A 19,411-nucleotide genomic window follows, 5' to 3' on the forward strand; every position below is an offset into this window, starting at 1 on the left:
AAAAATAGCATTGAACAGTACATTAGATAGGTACAGCAAAATAAAAAGACCCAAAAGAACAATGCACATGGTTCATTTGGAAAACTCAGTTGTTTTCCTGACACTGGTAAATCAATGCACTAATGTAGCAATCCCTGTGCCAGCACACAGTTCAAACCCCTCTTTCACTTCCATGCTCCTTATGTACCACTGAAACCCAGGACTGCCACTGAAGCAGGAGCTGTGTCTCAGTAACTTCTCACAGAAATAATCTAAATGCACTTTCTGCATTACCAGAATAATGACAGTAAGTCAGACTTGTTGACGCATTTTATTGTGAGATGGGGAGTCTGGTAAAAAACTAGAAAATGACCATGATGTAACAAGGAACTTAAAAATGAAGTTTCAGATTTGTAACATACATACATGAATACAGGAACAAATTGGCACAAAAATGTTAAACATTGTTCCCAACACTGTTTTATAAGATTATTCTAATTTGGCTTACTAAGGAAATGAGAGTTTTATGGTTAGACTAATCTCTTAATAAAACTGCAGAGCATCATGCTATTAGTCACACAGTGAATTTCAAAATTTAAGAGCTTTATATTAAAAACTGGGTAAAGGTAAAATGAATTGATTGCAATTGTAAAATTAATACATTCCCATTTTAATTCTTCTGTTCTACAGTCCAAGGCAAGTATAAATGTTAACATAACACTGTTAAATCAAATCTCAATGCAAGAGAACCGATTGCATCTCTACTTTAAATCTTATCAACTTTCCAAATTTTCATACTAAAATATATTATTGTATTAATACAAACTACAGTATTATACACTACACTGTGTAATAAATAAAGAAATATAAAAATAAGACACATAAATATAAAAGTTTTCTAAAACTAAAAAGGTACATATGTCAGTAAGAAGGGTATTAATACTGCCAGGTTTGAAGACATACAGTACAAAATGTTGCACAGATCTATAAACTAAAAGAAATAAAATAATACTGATAGGTAAAAATCAGCTAACATTGTTAATAAATGGGGTCCATAATAACTAACATTTGAAAATACTTATGAGCCAGATAACATGTCATGTATGTGTCTGAAATTAAAGTAAACCAATAAAGCAATAAAGCAGATTAGAAAATTTCCCTTGTAATTATTGTAGAGAAATTCTGCAAGTCAGGTATTAACCCAAAATACCACCAAATAATTAAATAATGAAATATACCAGTGTTCTTACTTCTCTGATGGCTGAGTGTTTTTTCCCCATGAATAGTTTAGAAGTTTGATACAAATCAACAAATGCTAGTTATTGTAGGCCACACATTGGATAAAGGCTGCTTAGAGCCTTTGTAATACTGATAAATGGCACTTACAGCACATAGGTCTTGCATAAGGCCAAAGGAGATACAAAGCTTCATATCAAATCCTTCATATCATTACTACATACTCAAAACACAATTACAAACACTGTTTTTGACAACTTTCCTGTCCTTACCAGTATTAACACTGTTAGTCCCTGCAATCAGAACTCAACGACAATCTTCTCAACTACATTTTTAACCACATGAGTAAGAAACTTCATTTCTTCTATCATCTTCTTCCTTAAGGCTAACAATACACTTTAAATGATAATATGCTCTACTACAACATCTAATGTCATAAACTGCTACCTTCTAGGTTGAATTTACAAAGGTAGCCAAGCACTGTTTGCAACTGCATTACACGTCTCTGCAAAAGGGAATTCTGTAGTGCAGAAGTTCTCACATTGTAAAACATAAGAAAATACTGAAGCGGATTTAGGAAATGTTTTACCATAAAAAAAAAAAAAATTCATATAAATCTCTCCCAATTGTACAGTTTAAAAATTAATCAACTTAAGAATGAAAATTAATACTGATAAAACAAACAATGCCAGATGCTTGTCTAATAATCAGGTTTCCTACAACCTGGTAAATCTTTGCTTCCAGAGTCACTGTATTTTTCTAATCTGCTTCATGTTATAAACTTGTTCCTAACTTTGAAAACTGTGTGAAAAATTACTAAGTTTGAGGTTCAGGCACACCTGGATTTCTTTTTTTTTTCTTTTCATTTTTTTTATATATATATTTTTTTACACAGTAGTGAACAGAAATCACAGTATGCAGGCTACTGCGTTTCCATGAAAAGCATGTATAATATAGAAGGAACTTCATTACCAATTTTTTTTTTTCCTTATAGAAAAAACCTAACATGTAAGCTTTATTCATTATTTTCTTCTGACACCTGCCCATTATTTTGTATAACTTCTGGTTCTGCATTGCTTGCTTGATTTACAACTTCATCATTCTTGTCACCTTCAGTTTTCCCTTCTTCCTCTTCTACTGCTGCTACTTCTTCCGCATCCCCTACTTCTTGTAGTTCCCTACATTCTTTTTCTTCCTGAAGTCCCTCTATGTCTTTTTCTTCCTCCTCCTCTTCCTCTTTTTCACTGAATTCCTCCTCCTCCCTGGTGAGGCTCTCCCTCTCATCGGAGTCGATCTGCGAGGGGGACGCCCTGGGCAGGGCGTGCTCGCTGCTCAGCGCCTCGGGGCCCAGCTCCTCGGGCTCGGCGCTGTCGCGCTCCTCGGGCTCCCTTTTGCAGTAGGAGTAGCGATGGTTCATGTGCTGAGAGTAAGAGCCCGAGTGGGAAAACCTCTTTCCACACTTGTCACATTGGTAGGGCTTTTCCCCAGAATGCAGTCGCATGTGTTCGATCAAATGGTGTTTGTGTTTAAATGCTTTCGTACAGATTCCACACTCGTGAGGTCTTTTACCTGTAAAATAAAGCACAAGCAGTTGGGCATCTTGTAGCAGAAGTGTTAAAATGGTACACTGCTGTTTTCACTGTAAAATGCTGTTGGTGAACTTATTAGCATTGATTAAATTTTATATAACAAGATGTTCTACTCCATGCATTATCAGCCTGAGTCTCTTTCCTGAGCCCAAAGGCTGAAGGTGCAAGGGCACATTGTCATAATCACTACAGTAATTTCTAAGTTTTTCAGGAAAACTCATCATCTCATAAAGAGATTCTCATATATGACTTTTAGCACCAAAAAGTGCAAATATGAATTAGAAAATGAGACATTTTTCTTGCATAAATTATTTTCAATTGAAACCATTTTAACTTTTCTATATTGATGGCAATTTAAAATTAGCTAAGCTTTTACATTAGTTTTGGTGTATGAAGTCCTTCCATGATACAAGTAAAAGGAAAATCATTCTAAAGTCTAGGCTGAATGCTTTATGTACAAAACTTGCTGACTACGCATGCATTGACGTGAAAAAAAATCTGTTTCACTCAGTGTGTTTCTGCTGTTTTCCAGCTACTGTCTTGTTTTAAGAGTTTCTTATAAATGTATCAGGAGCCTAGCAGTGTTATTTTGATTTTATTTTTTGTGATTGTTATTTTTGACATTTAAAGTTGTTACACAAAATGACTTTGCAGTCTTAGCTCAGACATAAAAGACAAAGGATAGTAAGACATCAGGTTTCTGGTCACACTACACCTGTGACCAGCACATCTATGTCATCTCATGCCAAACAAGCAACAAGGCAGATATTGGTCTCTCTTCCCAAGAAAGAAGTGATAGGACAAGAGGAAATGGCCTCAAGTTGTGCCAGGGGAGGTTTAGATTGGAAATTAGGAAAAGTTTCTTCACCAAAAGGGTTGTGAAGCACTGGCTGCCCAGGGAAGTGGCTGAGTCACCATCCCTGGAGGTACTTAAAAGACAAGCAGATGTGGCACATCTGGGACAGATGTGGACTTGGACACCAGTGGACTTGGCAGTGCTGGGTCAATGATCTTAAAGGCCTTTTCCAATCTAAATGATTCTATGATTTTGAATGTTACATTGAAGTTAAAACGTAGAGGAAAGACAATTCTGCTAGGAAAAGCAAGAGTTAAGAGAGTCTCAGGACAAGATAGGTATGAAATAAGATACCCTTAATGAATACAACTTGAGAAAATTGATCAAGACAAAAGAATTTGTAATGTTTTTAATTTTATATGTGATATAAAACTAAAAGGTTAACATGCAGAAATATAATTAATACAATAATTCAGCTACTCTGTCAAGCAAGAAAGTAGAGCAGCATGAAGGGAGCAGCCAGAAGTTCTAAAGAGTTTATTTTATGGATATGGGGAAAGAGAAGATAACAGAGCCAGCAATAATACAAAACCCAATACATGTTTGGCAATATATAATACAAATATATATAATACAAATATATAATACAATATATATTTGGCACATAATCAGTAAAAAAACCCCCAATTCTTACTTTAAGACATCACAGAAGAAATAAGAGAAGCAAGAGGTATTAAAAATATCCTAAAGATACCAGAACCTGAGCCAAAAGGAACAACTCTGAGAATTAAAAATAAAAATCAAAGCCAAAAAGGGTGTTCATTAGCAGTTAGATTCTATGTCTAATGAATAGCTGAAGCTGTTAACTTCAGGGCATTATAAATGTAGCCCAGTTGGAAAATCCTTCATGCCAGATATGCACACTGTTTTTCATGCACAGTATCAAATACACACACACTCCTTTTTCCCTCAGCTTTTATTTTTAATTTTTTCAAAATTTATAACCAGGCAAGGTAAATTAGAAGTAATATATCCTCATTTATAGGCTGTAGCTCACAGATGATTATCCACAAGACAGATGTAAAAACTCCCCTTTTTCTATTTAGGGTTTAAGGTCTAACAAATTTAAAGGAAGACAGAATTGCTGTTCTGTCAAACAAATATACAAAACCAGGTGTCTCTAAAGAAAGCTTAGCACAGGCAGTAAGGACTGCTACACTTCCCTACACCGCCTGAGAACTGGGTTCCAGTTGAGATTATCAGTTACATGTTACCAAAGAAATAAGAATCAGAAAAGTCTTTTCCTGGTACATACCTGTGTGTTCATACTTATGTCTCAATAACGAGCTGCTCTTCTGGAATATTTTGTCACATAAATCACATGCATACATCCCATTTTCTGTCTTTCTCATTTTTTTCTTTGGGGGTGTTGAATCAGAATCATTTTGATCTTCTAAATTGGATATTCCTTCTGAGCTAGTGTCTTGCCTTTCATCCTTCAGAAAAATTACAAAAATAGGTTAACTCCAATAAAAGAAGTCACTCACATGAACTGAAGCTTCTATTCCCAATCAATTCCAAAAATAGCCAAACAAAATTGTTTAGATTTCCACAGTCAAAGAAAACTCCTTTACTGTGTTGTTCTGCTTTGCAGTCCCTGCCACCATCCAGATGCAGATTTCCTCACTGGGACTGGTTTTAATCACATCCAAATATGACTGTTGGCCAGGTCTAAGCTATGTTGGCACTCTGTACTTTAGGGCCCATAAAATAAATGCAATATTACAGACCTGTAAAGCACTTCAGTAAGTGGGAAGAGCAAATTTGTCACCTAACTGCATTTTTCAGCTAATGCTGGTCACCTACCTTTTGCCTCTGAGATTTTATGAAGTTAAAAGACTGTTTTTGCTGAAGTTTTCACAGAAAAGCTATTTAAATTACCATTCACATTTGCATATTTCACTACCATCTTCCTCATGAAACTACCACAAATACTATTTAACCCAAAATTTAGGGGACTTCAAGTACTTTCATTAGTAAATATTTTCAAAAATATAACTGCTGTGTATTTCTAAGCAGTTTAAGTGCTAAAGCTTCCCTGTAAAAGCACAGTATTTTCTGCTGACATCAGCAACATGTACATGTTACCCTCAAACTTTTAATACAAGCAGCCTTGTAACTCTTCAAGGCTCCTCAGTCTCTGGCAATACAGAAGCCTGAATAAAATGCTAGACCACCAATTTCTAAGATTTAAGTAGAAACACTCAGCCACTTGCCTGTTCTGCCCTGTCCCTACCTTAATGTTCACAGGTGATTGTCAGGAGGACTGACCCCAATTAGATCCCATCTGGATGTACCCAGGGAGGAACAAGCTGGGATACAGGAATGGCAGATGAAGATAAATATCTCCCTGACTTTCAGCTGAGACTATATCTGCATTTTGTTTAAAGTGACATTACAGTGTTGGATGAATTCAGCTACTCTGCAAACCAAGGAAGCAGAGCAGCACAAAAGGAGTAACCAAAAGTTCCAAGGAGTTTATTTTCTGAATATGGGGAAAGAGGAGATGCAGAGCCAGCAAAAGACAAAAGCCATGTCTTTATTTTGCTTTTTGATCAGGAGCATGAGATGGTCTTTAGAATAGTGAGCACTAATGTCCTAGAAGATTAAATATGGGGAATAACTGAGCTGTTCATGCACAACAGTTTCCATTAGTCTGGACTCAAGCTGCCTGAGCTAACTAGCTTTGCAGAGGGCACAACAGTAACATCTATTACCTATTTACAATCAAGTCAAATAAGCCTGATAGCTTGTATTTATATTTTTATTTAGTTCACCTTGATAGCTTTCTGTTAGTTCAGCAGAGGTACAGATTGAATACATCATACGTACATCATGTAGGAATATGGGGACCGAAGTACCTGATTTCCATTGGCTTGGATCTGTTTTGGTGGTGTCTCATGAACTGCAGGACTAACTGTAGTAGAGTATGTGTAAGCCACCTGTGGAATCAAAATGGTTTGCTTATTGGCAGCGAGAGCTCTCAAGCAGGGAACACTGTTCTGGTCAGCAATGGCAACAATTGTAGGTAACTGGGCAGTGACTGTAGGTATAGCAATATTTATGGGATTGGCACTTGGTGGGATTACATTTACAATAGGATCAGAGTCTGTAACACTGTTGTCCTTTTGTGGTTCTTTTTTTGCACAAGTTAAGTTCAAAGGTTCTTCTTGGACAGAATAAACACTGTTCTGGTAAACACTAGTTATGGTAGATCTTTCCAACAGTTCTCCATGTTGCTTTGGTAGCGAAAGGTCAAGAGGTTCTATTTGTGGCTCTTCTTGTACACCCTCTGCCGTGTACGTGTAACCCTGTGAATTTCTTGATGAAGAAAGGTTTAGTGGTGAAGCAGATGGCGTGCTACTGTGTGAACCATTCAGAGTTGAAGCCCCTGGTAAAGTCTGAGATTTCGTTGTACTGCCAGGATTTTGTGAGTTACTTGTGCCGTTCTGGGGTTCGCTCACATTTGAAGTTGCTGCTTGATCATCGTTGTCTGTGGGGCTGCTTAATTTAACTTGTTCAGGAGAAGATGGTCCAGAAGACTGCACAGAAATCTGTCCAGCTTGCATTTTTTCAAACCACTTTTTTACCACATCCAGTGGTAGGTTTACAGAATCTGCTATTTTTGAAAGCTCTTCTGCACTTGGTTGTGCATTTAATGCATAATAGGCTTTTAGGAGCGACAGAAGGTTCTTTAAAGGTGGCTGACCAGGAGACAAGTTGTTCTCCCCGGTTTCTGATGGGACAGGGGACTCGGGTTTCTCAGCTTCTGCTCCACTGGGCTGGGGAAGCTGAGGAGGGCTTTTTGTTTCATAGTGCTTTAATTCTTGAAGTGCATTAAGATCTCCTGGACAGTCATCACAAAGAAGACAAGTGCTATCGTTGGTCTCTCCTTCAAAGTTCTTATCTTTCTCAGACTTCACTGTGAGATCTTGTGGTAATTTTTCATTTTTGCAACTATTTGTAGGAACAGAGTTTTCTTTTTTTAGATTTTGTGGAACAACCTGAAGTTGACTTGGCTGCTCCAAGCTGTAGTTGATGATAATTTTGGTTGTCCCATCTTGGTCAACCAAAGGAAGACTGATAGCTGAAATGAGGGAATGGCCAGCTTGTTGTATAGATGCATTGTTGATTGTTTCTTGTTCTTTGGATGCAAGATTAGCATGATTGTTTTCCAGTACTTGCCTTATTACATTACCATCCACTGCCACTTTTAGTACATTTTGAATGTCACTTAAATTGATGCTTATGGGAGACACCAGACCTACTGTTGGTAGAACAACAGCTTGCACCACACCCTGAGGAGAACTGGTTGCCTGCAATGGGCTACCACCACTAAAAACCCCATTTTGCAAAGGGTTTGAACAATTAATTCCTGAAGCAACCACTATGGGCTTGAATTCATAATCCACAGGTTCAGTTTTAATTTGGTTAAGAGGAAGCTGCTCTTGCAAGGGTTTATTTTCTATCTTTTGTCGTATCTGTGGTCTTGCTGGGCTACCTGGTGATGCAGAAAGGGAAGGGGAGGAGCACTGAGACATCTTGAGCCCTGACCGGGCTCGACCATTCACGGGCATCAAACCAATACACTTCTTACTGCTTATGTGTGAACTGTATGAACCAGAATGGGAAAAACGTTTCTTGCAGTTTGGGCACTCATATGGCTTCTCTCCTAAACAGAAGAAAAATAAAAAAGAAAAGAGAAAAGGCATATGCAACAGTTAACCAGGTTATAGTGCAACTTCATCAAACAATAATTACCAGAACAAATACATCATAATAACCTCTCAAAGAGTCCTAGGGGGAAAAAAAGTCTTATCTAGTGAATTGAACAGTAAGAGTATAGCTCTGAGCCAAGGCTCCTTTAATACGTTTGTGATCCACTAGATACAGAATGGAGCCCACATGATCATGTGTTCCAGTATTTCTCTACTTGACAATTACAGATTTCATTGAATTTCATTAAAGTAGTACCACCAATAACTTCTAACTTCTTATATAAGATTTCTTATAACTTATCCAACAAATTGTGTCCTGAGTCTACTTTGGTATGACTAATCTGGAATGATGTCAATTACAGCCACAGGAGGAACACTCAGTTCTTATGTCCTGATTATTATCAATTAAAATTCTCTAGCAAGGCTTGTAAGACGCTGAATGATCTGCAAACATTGAAGAAAAACAGACAAGTGCAAAGGACCAGAAAGATGTCCCCATTTCTTCAGTGACAAGTCAAGTTTTCCTTAATTGTAAGAGATTAAGTTGCAGCAGTAAATCCTCGTGAGTTTTTCTATATATTCCCCGCAGAGACCTGAAGGCTGCAGCCAGTGCTTGCGGTATTCCAGAGGGAAAATATAAGGAAAACAATAGTATTTTAAACTTTATAACTTTGCTATTACAACAAAGTTATAAAGAGCAAAAATGGCAACATTAGTACTCAATTCAAAGCTTGATTTATTTACCACTGTGGATTCGTAGGTGCTCCTTTAGGTGATGTTTATATTTAAAAGCTTTTCCACATTCAGTGCACTTGAATTTTCGATTACCGCTGGACTGCGTCACATGTCTCTGTAAGAAAGAAGTCTTAATTATTGTACAGGACAGCAGCTTGCAGAAACACCTTCAATTTTCACATTGCATAATAGAAAAAGCCATACAAACCCAAAAGAATCAACCATAATTGTAAGAGACTGAAGGTGGTATGGAAAAAGGAAACAAATTAGAAATCAGGTACAAATGGAGGCACACATTTCTTCTGAATAAATCTGATACAGTAAAGAGAAAGAAACAAAACAAATGCAAAATATAGTTGCCCCTTCTCCTAAATTCAGGTGAAGTTTACACTGACATGTTAGTAGGAAGTTCCAGGATGAATGCTAGTTCTACTTGTGAAAGCAAAACCATCAGGGAAAAACCCCAAGCCCACTACCCACAGAATATTTCATGCAGGATAGAAAAACATTAAAGTCTATAGAAACCTGTTTAAACTTTAATCGGTTGACTTGATTTTTCCATTTACATGCTTCCAGGGCTTACTGTTGGCCTTGGATCCCTCTATATAATGATGCCACAGGACTGCTCAAGAGAAGGTAGCTTAGTGACAATAAAGGTATTCTTGGTCACAATTAATTTGCAAAATAAATGTGAGAAACTAAACCAAAACAAATAAAAATATGGAAGTGTTTCCTAAGTACAAAACACCAAACCTCTTCACCATTTGCACTGAAGCTCTGTGATTATTTTTGTTAGATTTTGCCTTGTGAGAGCAATTATTGTTAAATGCTAAATTGTTTTTGTCTTTATTGCTATACCAGTTTAAAAAGAAGCAAAAGCTAAGACAGACATGTAAATATCTGTAATATATACATGACACATACGTTCAAGATTTGTAATTTTACCACAAACTGTATAAATCTATGAATGTGTATTTTTAAGGACAAAAATTACATGCACTTTTAAAGTTGAAACAGCTTAATTACCAACATAAAACAGAGGAACTAGGAATTTTTCTGCTCAAACAACTTGTATATTAGAAAAGCCCAGGAGCTCCTTTTTAAATAGAGCTCATTAGGCAAAAAGATACTCTACCATTATTGGGATGCACTGCAGATTTTTAGTCACTGGGACAAGGATTTTCATAAATTCATGAACAGAGCTGTTGATGGACTCCAGGGACAAACAGGCTGCCCAGCACCAACAGCAGGTGTGGATCAGCTGCCTCTGGTGTGAAAGCATGGGGGGAACCCCTGGCCTGGCCTGCTGTGCTTGGCAGCACTGGGAGCAGATGCTCACCGGGTGCTAGGGCTCTTCCTGAGCACAGACATGACAACTGGGGCTGAGAACTGTGCTGGAGAAGCAGGGATAGATAAAACACAGGATGGTGACCCTGCTGTGAGACATGCCTGCAGATCTGAAGAACCTGTGGCTGTGCAGATTGCTGGATGAAAGTCTGAACTCTCTGCTATGACATATGCTGTCCAAATTATCAACCCTTCCCGTTCTACTCCCTGTCCCCCTTTAACAGAAGACAAATTGAAATAAGATCATCTAAATTACTTCCACATACTCTAATCCAACAGCTCCCCTGGGAGAAGCAGTTGGTTAAGCTGCAGATTTTACCTCTCAGCAGATCCTGCTCCCACCCTGCTCAGGGTGAGCTGCTTTCTGCCTCCCTGGGCACTGCAGTGAGGTCTCCAGTGAGTTTATCCCGATTAGCACCAGACCCTCATTCCCAGGTTTGGACAAATCCAGCAGGTTTGTCAGCTGCCTTTTGCTAGTTCACATGGCTTTTCAGCTCTGTTTAACTAAGTCCCTTGAAGATGATGTTCTAGAAGACTGTGGCTGATTCACTGCATTTCACTTCAAATGATCCAACGGCAATGAGTCTAGAGGACCGTGTCAGGATTTACTTAAGCCTGCTGAGAATCAGTTACCACTGTTTGTCTTGAATTATACAAGCTAACAGAACTCAGGATATACACAGTTACTGCAGGTCCTGGACTACATAAATATTCATACGAAGTATCAGGGCATGTATTCAATCTGTCAGAAATGTTTCTTCTCCAGTCTTTAAAATCAAATGTTTTATTTCTAAGGCATGGAAGTCCATAGTCCACTTATCAAAATGTTAATGAGTTTTCCTGTTTTCCCAGTCATAGCTGTGAGGTGCTTTAAGCTTTCTGCTAGGTAGTGTTTCCAAATCTTAATTTGGAAATTTTGCCTTAGCTTCTTATATTTGTAACTCTCTGTTCAGTTTTCTTGCTGTGTCTCGTAATACTGTTTAGAATTACTTTGAAGGAGCTTGTTTAAATGTAACTGAGAAATCACAACACTTCTCCAAAGTACCACCTGTAATACTTTCACCTTCTTTTCTCAAATTCAAGTGGTTTTCCCCATCTCAGCATTGTTAGTTTGTGCCTGAGATATGTGATATATTTCTAATACACAGTATATAATTGTTCATTAAAGAAATATCTGATCATTAAAGAATTAACTGCAACATTCAAAGAATATTCTTCTGCACTCCTTGAAGAACTGAAAGAAGAAACACCAGCATTAAGGTCTGTAACTAGCCTAATAACATCCCTAACTAATACATCCCTGCACCAAATGTTTATGGTGCTTAGGATGGAAACCCACCCCTCTCACACCAGAGAACAAAAATAATTAATGAGAATCCTCCAAAGTTATTTGGCAGACAGAAATTACAGGTATATCACGGGTTTTTTCACAAATAATGTTTCCAAGAACTGCCATTTCTCAGCAGTGTGCACAACACTGTGAAATTCTGAAAAACTACCTACAGGTGCTTCATAAATTGATGAGAAAAAAATGAAAACAAATATAAGAAGTACTTTTTCACACTTCAACATCCCTTTTGGTGCTTCACATGTGAAGGCAGATGACACACACAGCATCCCCTCCTACCAACTGTTAGTGGTGTGGAAGCAGCCAAGGGTGCCGTGAGGAGCAGGGGGAGGAGGGAGGGAAGAAGAAGAAGATGGTGCAGGATGGCTCTCGGCTCTCTGCTGGAGCAGGAGTAAAGTTTTGTATTCCTTCCCCTGGCTCAGAAGGAGGCCCAGTGTGCAGGTACCCCTTCCACTGCCTTCACTAAGCTAGATTTTATCTTTGCTCATTGCTTCTTTGCAAAGAACAATTTCAAGATTGTCACATGATGGACGTTTCCAGCGAACAAAGTTATCCAAATAATCTATGGTCAGGTGAAGCTCTTTAACAGTAAGACATCAAGTTTTAAACATGCAGCTGTTTAAGATCCACAGCCAGGAGGTCTATACTTTACTAATGACAAAATTTTCCATTACTCAAATGATGTAATCACGTATATGCAGCCAATTTTGAAGACATGACAACTCTGCAATAATAACATAAACAAACAAGTATTTCACATTTACCAAGTATCTAAACCATTGTAGTTTTAATTCTGGCTATGGCTTGAGAGAACAGAACACACTTTCATGGGTGTAATACTGAGTTCCAGATACTCCATAGAAACAACATTAACCAAATACAATTGTGCCTTCAAAAGCATAAATCCATTAAAATCTTTTTGTGGGAATACAGTTTAAGCTACCCTTTTTAGCAATTCTTCTGAGTATTTACTCACTTGGTATTTTTTACATTTTCATTCAAACTGCATGCAAGTATGGCTTCTATCTCCCCCAACTACTTTATTCTTATGGTTTTAGGCTTGTAACTGAAAAGACTGAAAACAAATGTGGTAGCCCACAAGAAAAGCATTATATAAATAGCATTCATAGATTTTATAGCTAGAAATATAAGATGTATGTAAGATGAAAGTAACTTTTAAAGTGCAAGCCAAGCCAAAAAGGAAGCGAAACAGAAATTAATTGCTCATGGGAAGCACATCTGAGTAAAAAAGAACTGCCAAACCAGAATATGCTGGTGAGGTTATTCCAAAGCTTGTTAGACAATAAAATCCTTGCAGCAGGACGGTTGATACTTTTTGTACCAATTTAATTGACCTGTGAATGTGAACACTTGTGTACAAAAATGTATCATAAATTTTTAACCCTGTTAAATTGTTGGACTTGGTGATACTTTGTAGAATGGAGGTTAACAGCCAATGTGTAAAAAAGCATCTCCTTTACTCTGGTTTCCTTAAGCAAAGCATCCTCCTTTACTCTGGGCTACAGCCTGTGGTTTGGTGCTACCAGAAATGTTGGAAGTACTTTTATTTTTACATTCAGTTTTTAATTTTTCTGTTATATTTGTCTCCTATTTCATTTCTGGAGGGTATGAATCTTTCCAGTCTGTCCTCTGAAGGAAACATCTCCCAGCCTCTTTAACTTGGTGGTGGAAAATCTGTTTGTTTTTGACTCTGGAAAATTCCTGACTGTTTCAGCTGGTTCCTGAGCCTCAGAGTGCCTCTGATAAGCATGTGCTGGGGATGGATGATGGGACATTGTGGGGATAAAGAAAGAAAAGAAAAAGAGGGATGGGAGAACAGAGACTCAGGATCTTCTGATGGTTATGATCAGATGGTTACCTCATGGAAGACATTCCAGGGACCCATGCCCTCAGGTCAGCCCATCAACCAGAGAAAACAAGCTCATAACATCTTTAGCCTTTTCTGTTGCTTCATTTAGTGCTTAACATCATATTTCACACATTTAACACCATAATTTAAACACTAATTATTTGGATATTGTCTTACAGCATGAATTGCATTTAAAAACTGTACCTCACAGTTTAAGCAACACAATGGTTTGTTTTTTAAGGGCAAAAATGCTACAGTAAATCATGAATTATTCAAACAGGACTTATGAAAAAAAAAGGAAATGTTTCATTAAAGGCTTGAAATTAGATTTAAGTCATAATTTTTATGCAATGGTAGCCAATGAACAGAAAAAACCAACAAATTACCTATAAATGTAATAAGGCACTTCTGAAAACAACTCTAGTGCCTGGATGAATGAAAACAGGAATTGAGATCTCAACCTTTGACAACTACAGAAAAAGCCTGACTTGAGCAGTAAGCTTGAGTGCGTTCTCTGGGCCCGGACCATGAGCACACAGATGATCTGCTGTGAACAGTTTACCCACTCTGCACCTTTCTGCCCACATAACAAACCACAGCGTTGCTGCAGAGGACAATAACCATGCTCCAAATGCCACTTACTGGGTCTCTTCCTGATTTGTGTGATGTCATGTGGCGGTCGAGCTGCGTTCGGTACGCAAAGGTGTAGCTGCACAAGGAGCAGCTGAAGTTATCCTCGTTCTTCTCATGGCGGTATTTGATGTGTTCCTTCAGAGAGGTGAAGCGTTTGTACCCCCGGTCGCAGTACGGGCACGTGAGCAGCTGGGAAAACGCGTCAGGAGTTCCTGCACAGGGCACACAATGCACCACGCTTAAATAAATGAGTTCCAAACTTACTACCTGCAACAAACAGGCTTTACATTTGCACCTGTTACTGTAAGAGAACATGCAGCTGCTGGAAGCTCCATTTGTTTTACAAAAAGACACGTGACAATTTGAATTTTTTCCACAGGTATTATGCAACCTCCCACACTATTGCCCCAATGTACCTTGGGGAGAGTCAGCACAATATGCTGACAGGACAAGGAGAAATGGTTTTAAACCAAAATAGAGTAAATGGAGACTAGGTATAAAGAAGAAATTTTTCATGACAAGGGTGGTAAAATACTTCAACAGGTTGGCTAGAGGGGGGGCAAATGTCCCGTTCCTGGAAATATTCAAGACCATCTTGGAGAGGGTTCTGAGCAACATGATAAAGCTGATGATGTCCCAGCTCATTTCAGGGGGGTTGGACCTAGATGACCTTTAAAAGTCCTGTCCAATCCAAACTATTCTATGATTTACAGATACGTATGTGTTAGTAGGATATACTGTCTGTCTGCAGGACAGAAAGTAGAGAGATCAAATGTGTGGCCATATATATAAAATGGTCTATGGAATCTATTTTGCTGGCTTTCATAAAGTATTTCTGTATTAGCACAGGGTAAAGTGAAACCAGACTGAAGCTAAAAATTAATTTCACATGTCTATTTCAAGAAGATACCATTTATGAAGCTTTAGCTCCATCCCTTCTTACCAGCATGTTTAGCCCTCCACATAGCAAATCATTCTATCCTTGAAAAATTTATTTTTAAAGGACTGAATAAAATACTTCTTTATAAATTTATCACTAAAGGTATGATCAAATAAATGTAGAGTTTGCTGTATTTGATCAAAACACCAATTTATAGGTGTGATATCCTCCAATGAGCATGCTACTCTTCCTTGCTTCAAGTCAAATAGGAAGGAAATTTTGCAAGGATGCACCTATGCACTGTGCTGAGCCTGAGAAAGGTGGAAGGTCTTTTCTGATTAACATTTTATGCTCTGACGCACAAGGGGCACATTTGTACACGCTGTCATTTTAGGTTTCAGAACTGTAAGAATTATTAATGCTCATTAAATGAACCAGTACTTTAGAAAGTACTTCTGAATTATTTACCTTCATGACCTCTTCCAGCAGTTATCACCACAGATTGGTAATATGTTCTATGAAGTAGCAATTCATTCTGTTTGTGTGGAATTTACCAACTTAATTTTCACTAAATGTGCCACTGATCTTGCAACAGTGAAAAGCAATCAGATCACTTTTCCTTATGACTAAAAATCCCTTTTTCTGTCATATAGGTTCTTTTATACTTGTTATAGTGACAATCAAAATAACTTCTACCCATTGGGATGTTTTTCGTTGTTCTATCCATTTCTGCTTTTCCTGGTTTAGCTGAGTTGTCCAAAAAGAAAGCCATTCCCACATGTGTAGACCAAATATACTTCCTCTCAATTCTCTTTTTAGCATCTTCAATTCAACTCATCTGACATAAATAATACTCCATTTCAGCACAAATACAACACAGTGGAAATGTCAGAAGCACGTTAGCTTAAATTTTATTTTCATTGGAGGAAATGGAGAAATGAAAAGTTTCCCAAAATCACAAAAAACTCTGATTCTGTCACTTCTCTTGTCTACTTTCCCAGTTTGGAAGCATGCATCTTCACCAAATGTCACTACATTTTTGGCATTTTCTGTTCCAAAATGATTAAAACACTATCATTCAGCCTTGTGATCTTCACAATACTTCTCAGTGAAGTTACTGGGATAGGTCCAATTTAAATGATTAATACAAAGATGTATTTTTAATGATTACATGGAAATCATATGACAAGTCTGTAAAACTAACTTGACAATATGTGCCACTGCAACCACATATTAAAATCTTAAATTAATGAATGCACTTTTTAAAGTAAAATCTGTAATAGCATAAAATCTCTGGAGGAGCAGAACAAAAAGGTGATCTTTACATCTATCTGCTCAGTTATACTCCTTTCTTAAAACAATTAGAACACAAATCCTAACCATTTATGTAGGCTGTTACCTTTTCTTGAAAAATCATAAATATTTCAATTGACACAAGCTATCTAAGCTACCACTTGAGAAAACACAGAATGCCAAACCAATCTCAACAGCATTCATCTTCAAATACTTCATGATGAAGAAATGAACAAAGTGTAACCTCTCATCTCACACAGAACACCTTAAGCATGAAACTTCTTCAGAGGAAAAAAACCTATATCTATGTAAAAATAACAACAGGTCATTATTTTTACCACATAAACATTTTTATATGAACAATGCTTCTTTTTTCTTTGCTGCTGTCCCTTCAGGCAAAAAACCCCAAAAACCTGTTGTAGACTGGCTACCCAATAAAAGAAATTCTATCTAATAGGTCCTATTGGGAGCTTTGTTTAGAAATATAAAAAAGGAAAGAAATATGTTATAACTCTCCTTGAGTTATTCTTATACAAAATTGTACTATTTTGCTTTACTTCTATTTTGTTTAATAAATGTTTATTCTGTTCTGTTGAATGGATCTGTGAAAGCATGAACTTTTCTCTTCAATGACTAGGTTATCATTTAGCTACTCATACAAGTGAATCCCAGTGCATGTCTTGTTTACAAAATCAAGTGGCAATGTTTTTTGCATGATGATCCTATCCTCTTATAATTATTTAACTAAGATTTTTTTCCTCTATAGTTGCATGTATATGCATGGGTGTCTTCTTAAGCCCAGCAGAAGTTTTGGGTCAAGGAGTGAGTACAACTGACTTCATAAGAACTGAGCTGATGACATATTTACCATTTTCATCCTGACCACTGGCTTCTGGCGTGCCTTGTCTCTGGTCCTCCTCAGGTGCTTCAGGGTAGATAACAGCTGTATCTTCTTGTTTAAGGAATTCTTCAACATTAGGGTCATGGTTTTGCTCATTCTCTGCATCAGAATCACATTCATCTTCTTTTACTAAGTGTGAAAAACAAGACACAAGATACAAAATTAAGTTCAGAAAGAACATAAATGAGATTCAGTAATTCACATTGTCAAATCTTCCTCTAGCCAAGTAGTTAAAAACTCTTTACAGATATTAGCATAGGTTAAATCCTTTAACATGCCAGATTATGCCATGTTTTGGAAGAACTGGTAGCATAATGGTATTTAAAAACTTTACTAAACACAGTTTGCCTAACTCAGTGCATTTTTGTCATTTCAGATTTAGGTGTTCTTCTCAATTTCCCAAAAAATCTTAAATGCAACATTAATAATGATTTAGGCCTTGTAGTTGGAAGGCCTGGTTACCATCTTGGCTCCTGTGTTTGCAAAAGCACATTTGTTGCCTTCAAGACACAATTTTTAATGTTATTTATAGCTGTTCATCAGCACAAACTCAGAAGATATTTGAACTCAGTAAAAACCTGGCCAGATAAATGCAGCAAACTTGAACTCTGACTGGCTTGTTCTGTGGTGTTGGAAATGGCTACCAAAAAGGCTTCAGATCTAGTTACCAACTTTTAACACTTCCCACTTAAAAACTTAAGAGAAAAGCCCAATGAACAACTGTATTGCAAAATTAGCAAATAATAAATTAAATTTTTTTACCTAATGCTTGTATGATAAATATTTGATCCCAAGTATTAGCCTAAATACATTGTTCATAGAGTTTATTTTTACCATGGTGGAACGTTCTGTGAAAGCTCTGTCTGCAGCACCCTAAATCATTACAGATGTTCTCCACTATTAATGTGAGGTATATTTTTAATAGGAAAGAGAAGTTTTATGATTCATCTCTCAGTGTGAAGTCACATACTCAATTTACAATTTGACACAATCTTTTCATGACATGAGGCAGTCTCTCACATGTAGACTGTAATGTAATGAATAATGCAGCTCTCCATAGCTGCAAGAACTGACTTTATAGGAACTGAAAAGAATGGGTGAAACTAGAGTTTAAAACATATCAATGTGTTTAGATGTGGGTTTGCTTTTAAATAAGACTTACTCTGATATTATCTACCTATCTAGTAAGGGCATTAAATAAACCCCCAAAAACCTTTCAGAAGTTGGATGGGATGTATATTAATCTTCTGTCGTACAGAGAAATGGAAAAAATAACAAACCATTTGCTTTTGTTTGAGTCTGAAACTGAAGTACACATTTTATTTTGCTTTCTATGTAATCAGTCCAAGCAGAGGAGTGGATAATAAAATACAGTATTAGCTTAAGTCTATTTTTGTATATTTCTTCATGGTTTCAAACACTACCTGTTGACCCTACATGCAAGCTCATTGCTGTTCCTTGCTCTGCCCTTTGGAGATGCAGTGCTGCTGGAGCTGCATGGTCAGTCCCTGGGAGGGAGGGAGGGAGGGCTGCTCTCTGTCCCTGGTCACCTGCACCTCTGGACCCTGCACACCAAAAGATGCCCAGACTTTTTTCCTCAGCTACAACAGCTTTTACAGTTTAAGACCTCTAGCATGGAAAAGCAAAGCACTTTTATAAACAGAGGTGGGAGAATTCCAAAGCTTTTGGAATGATACCTAACTAAAATTCAATAGCACTTTATGAATAAGGGACTCAGATTAACAAAGAAATACCTGTACATCCAATTTCATCTGTCTGAGCTTCAGGCCCCAGGATTTCCTTTCTTTCTTTTCCAGCTGAAATAGTACATTTCACAAAAAGAATGAATATTTAAAGAAAACCCCACAAAACAACAACAAAAGGCACATGCACTCCAACAACTTAATATACTTGAGTTATTTCTTCATCAGTGCTTTCCATTTCTGTATTGTTCAGAAGTGCATTTAAACACAATGTTCTTTCAAAAATATGGATGGCACGTTATTTCAGCCGTGTGTGATCAATT

At 37.3% G+C, this 19,411-nt stretch overlaps 1 protein-coding gene across 4 annotated transcripts in view; it reads right to left on the reverse strand.

Annotated features, from left to right (window-relative positions):
* Positions 1–291: 291 nt before the first annotated feature.
* ZEB1 (zinc finger E-box binding homeobox 1) overlaps positions 292–19,411 on the reverse strand; it is a 120,316-nt gene continuing 101,196 nt past the window's right edge. For 2 of the 4 annotated variants that reach the window (XM_063148839.1, XM_063148857.1), the window contains exons 3-9: positions 19,140–19,202; positions 17,353–17,514; positions 14,321–14,523; positions 9,123–9,228; positions 6,522–8,332; positions 4,916–5,096; positions 292–2,784 (exon numbers count right to left, since the gene is read on the reverse strand). In XM_063148839.1, coding sequence (XP_063004909.1) covers positions 2,231–2,784; positions 4,916–5,096; positions 6,522–8,332; positions 9,123–9,228; positions 14,321–14,523; positions 17,353–17,514; positions 19,140–19,202 — 3,080 coding nt within the window. In that variant the 3' untranslated portion in view covers positions 292–2,230. Of the gene's footprint in view, positions 2,785–4,915; positions 5,097–6,492; positions 8,333–9,122; positions 9,229–14,320; positions 14,524–17,352; positions 17,515–19,139; positions 19,203–19,411 lie in introns of those variants that run through there. The other 2 variants (XM_063148848.1, XM_063148866.1) reach the window with 2 other exon arrangements.

Source organism: Melospiza melodia, chromosome 1 (assembly GCF_035770615.1).
Source record: "Melospiza melodia melodia isolate bMelMel2 chromosome 1, bMelMel2.pri, whole genome shotgun sequence".
In the NCBI taxonomy this organism is placed as follows: domain Eukaryota; kingdom Metazoa; phylum Chordata; class Aves; order Passeriformes; family Passerellidae; genus Melospiza; species Melospiza melodia.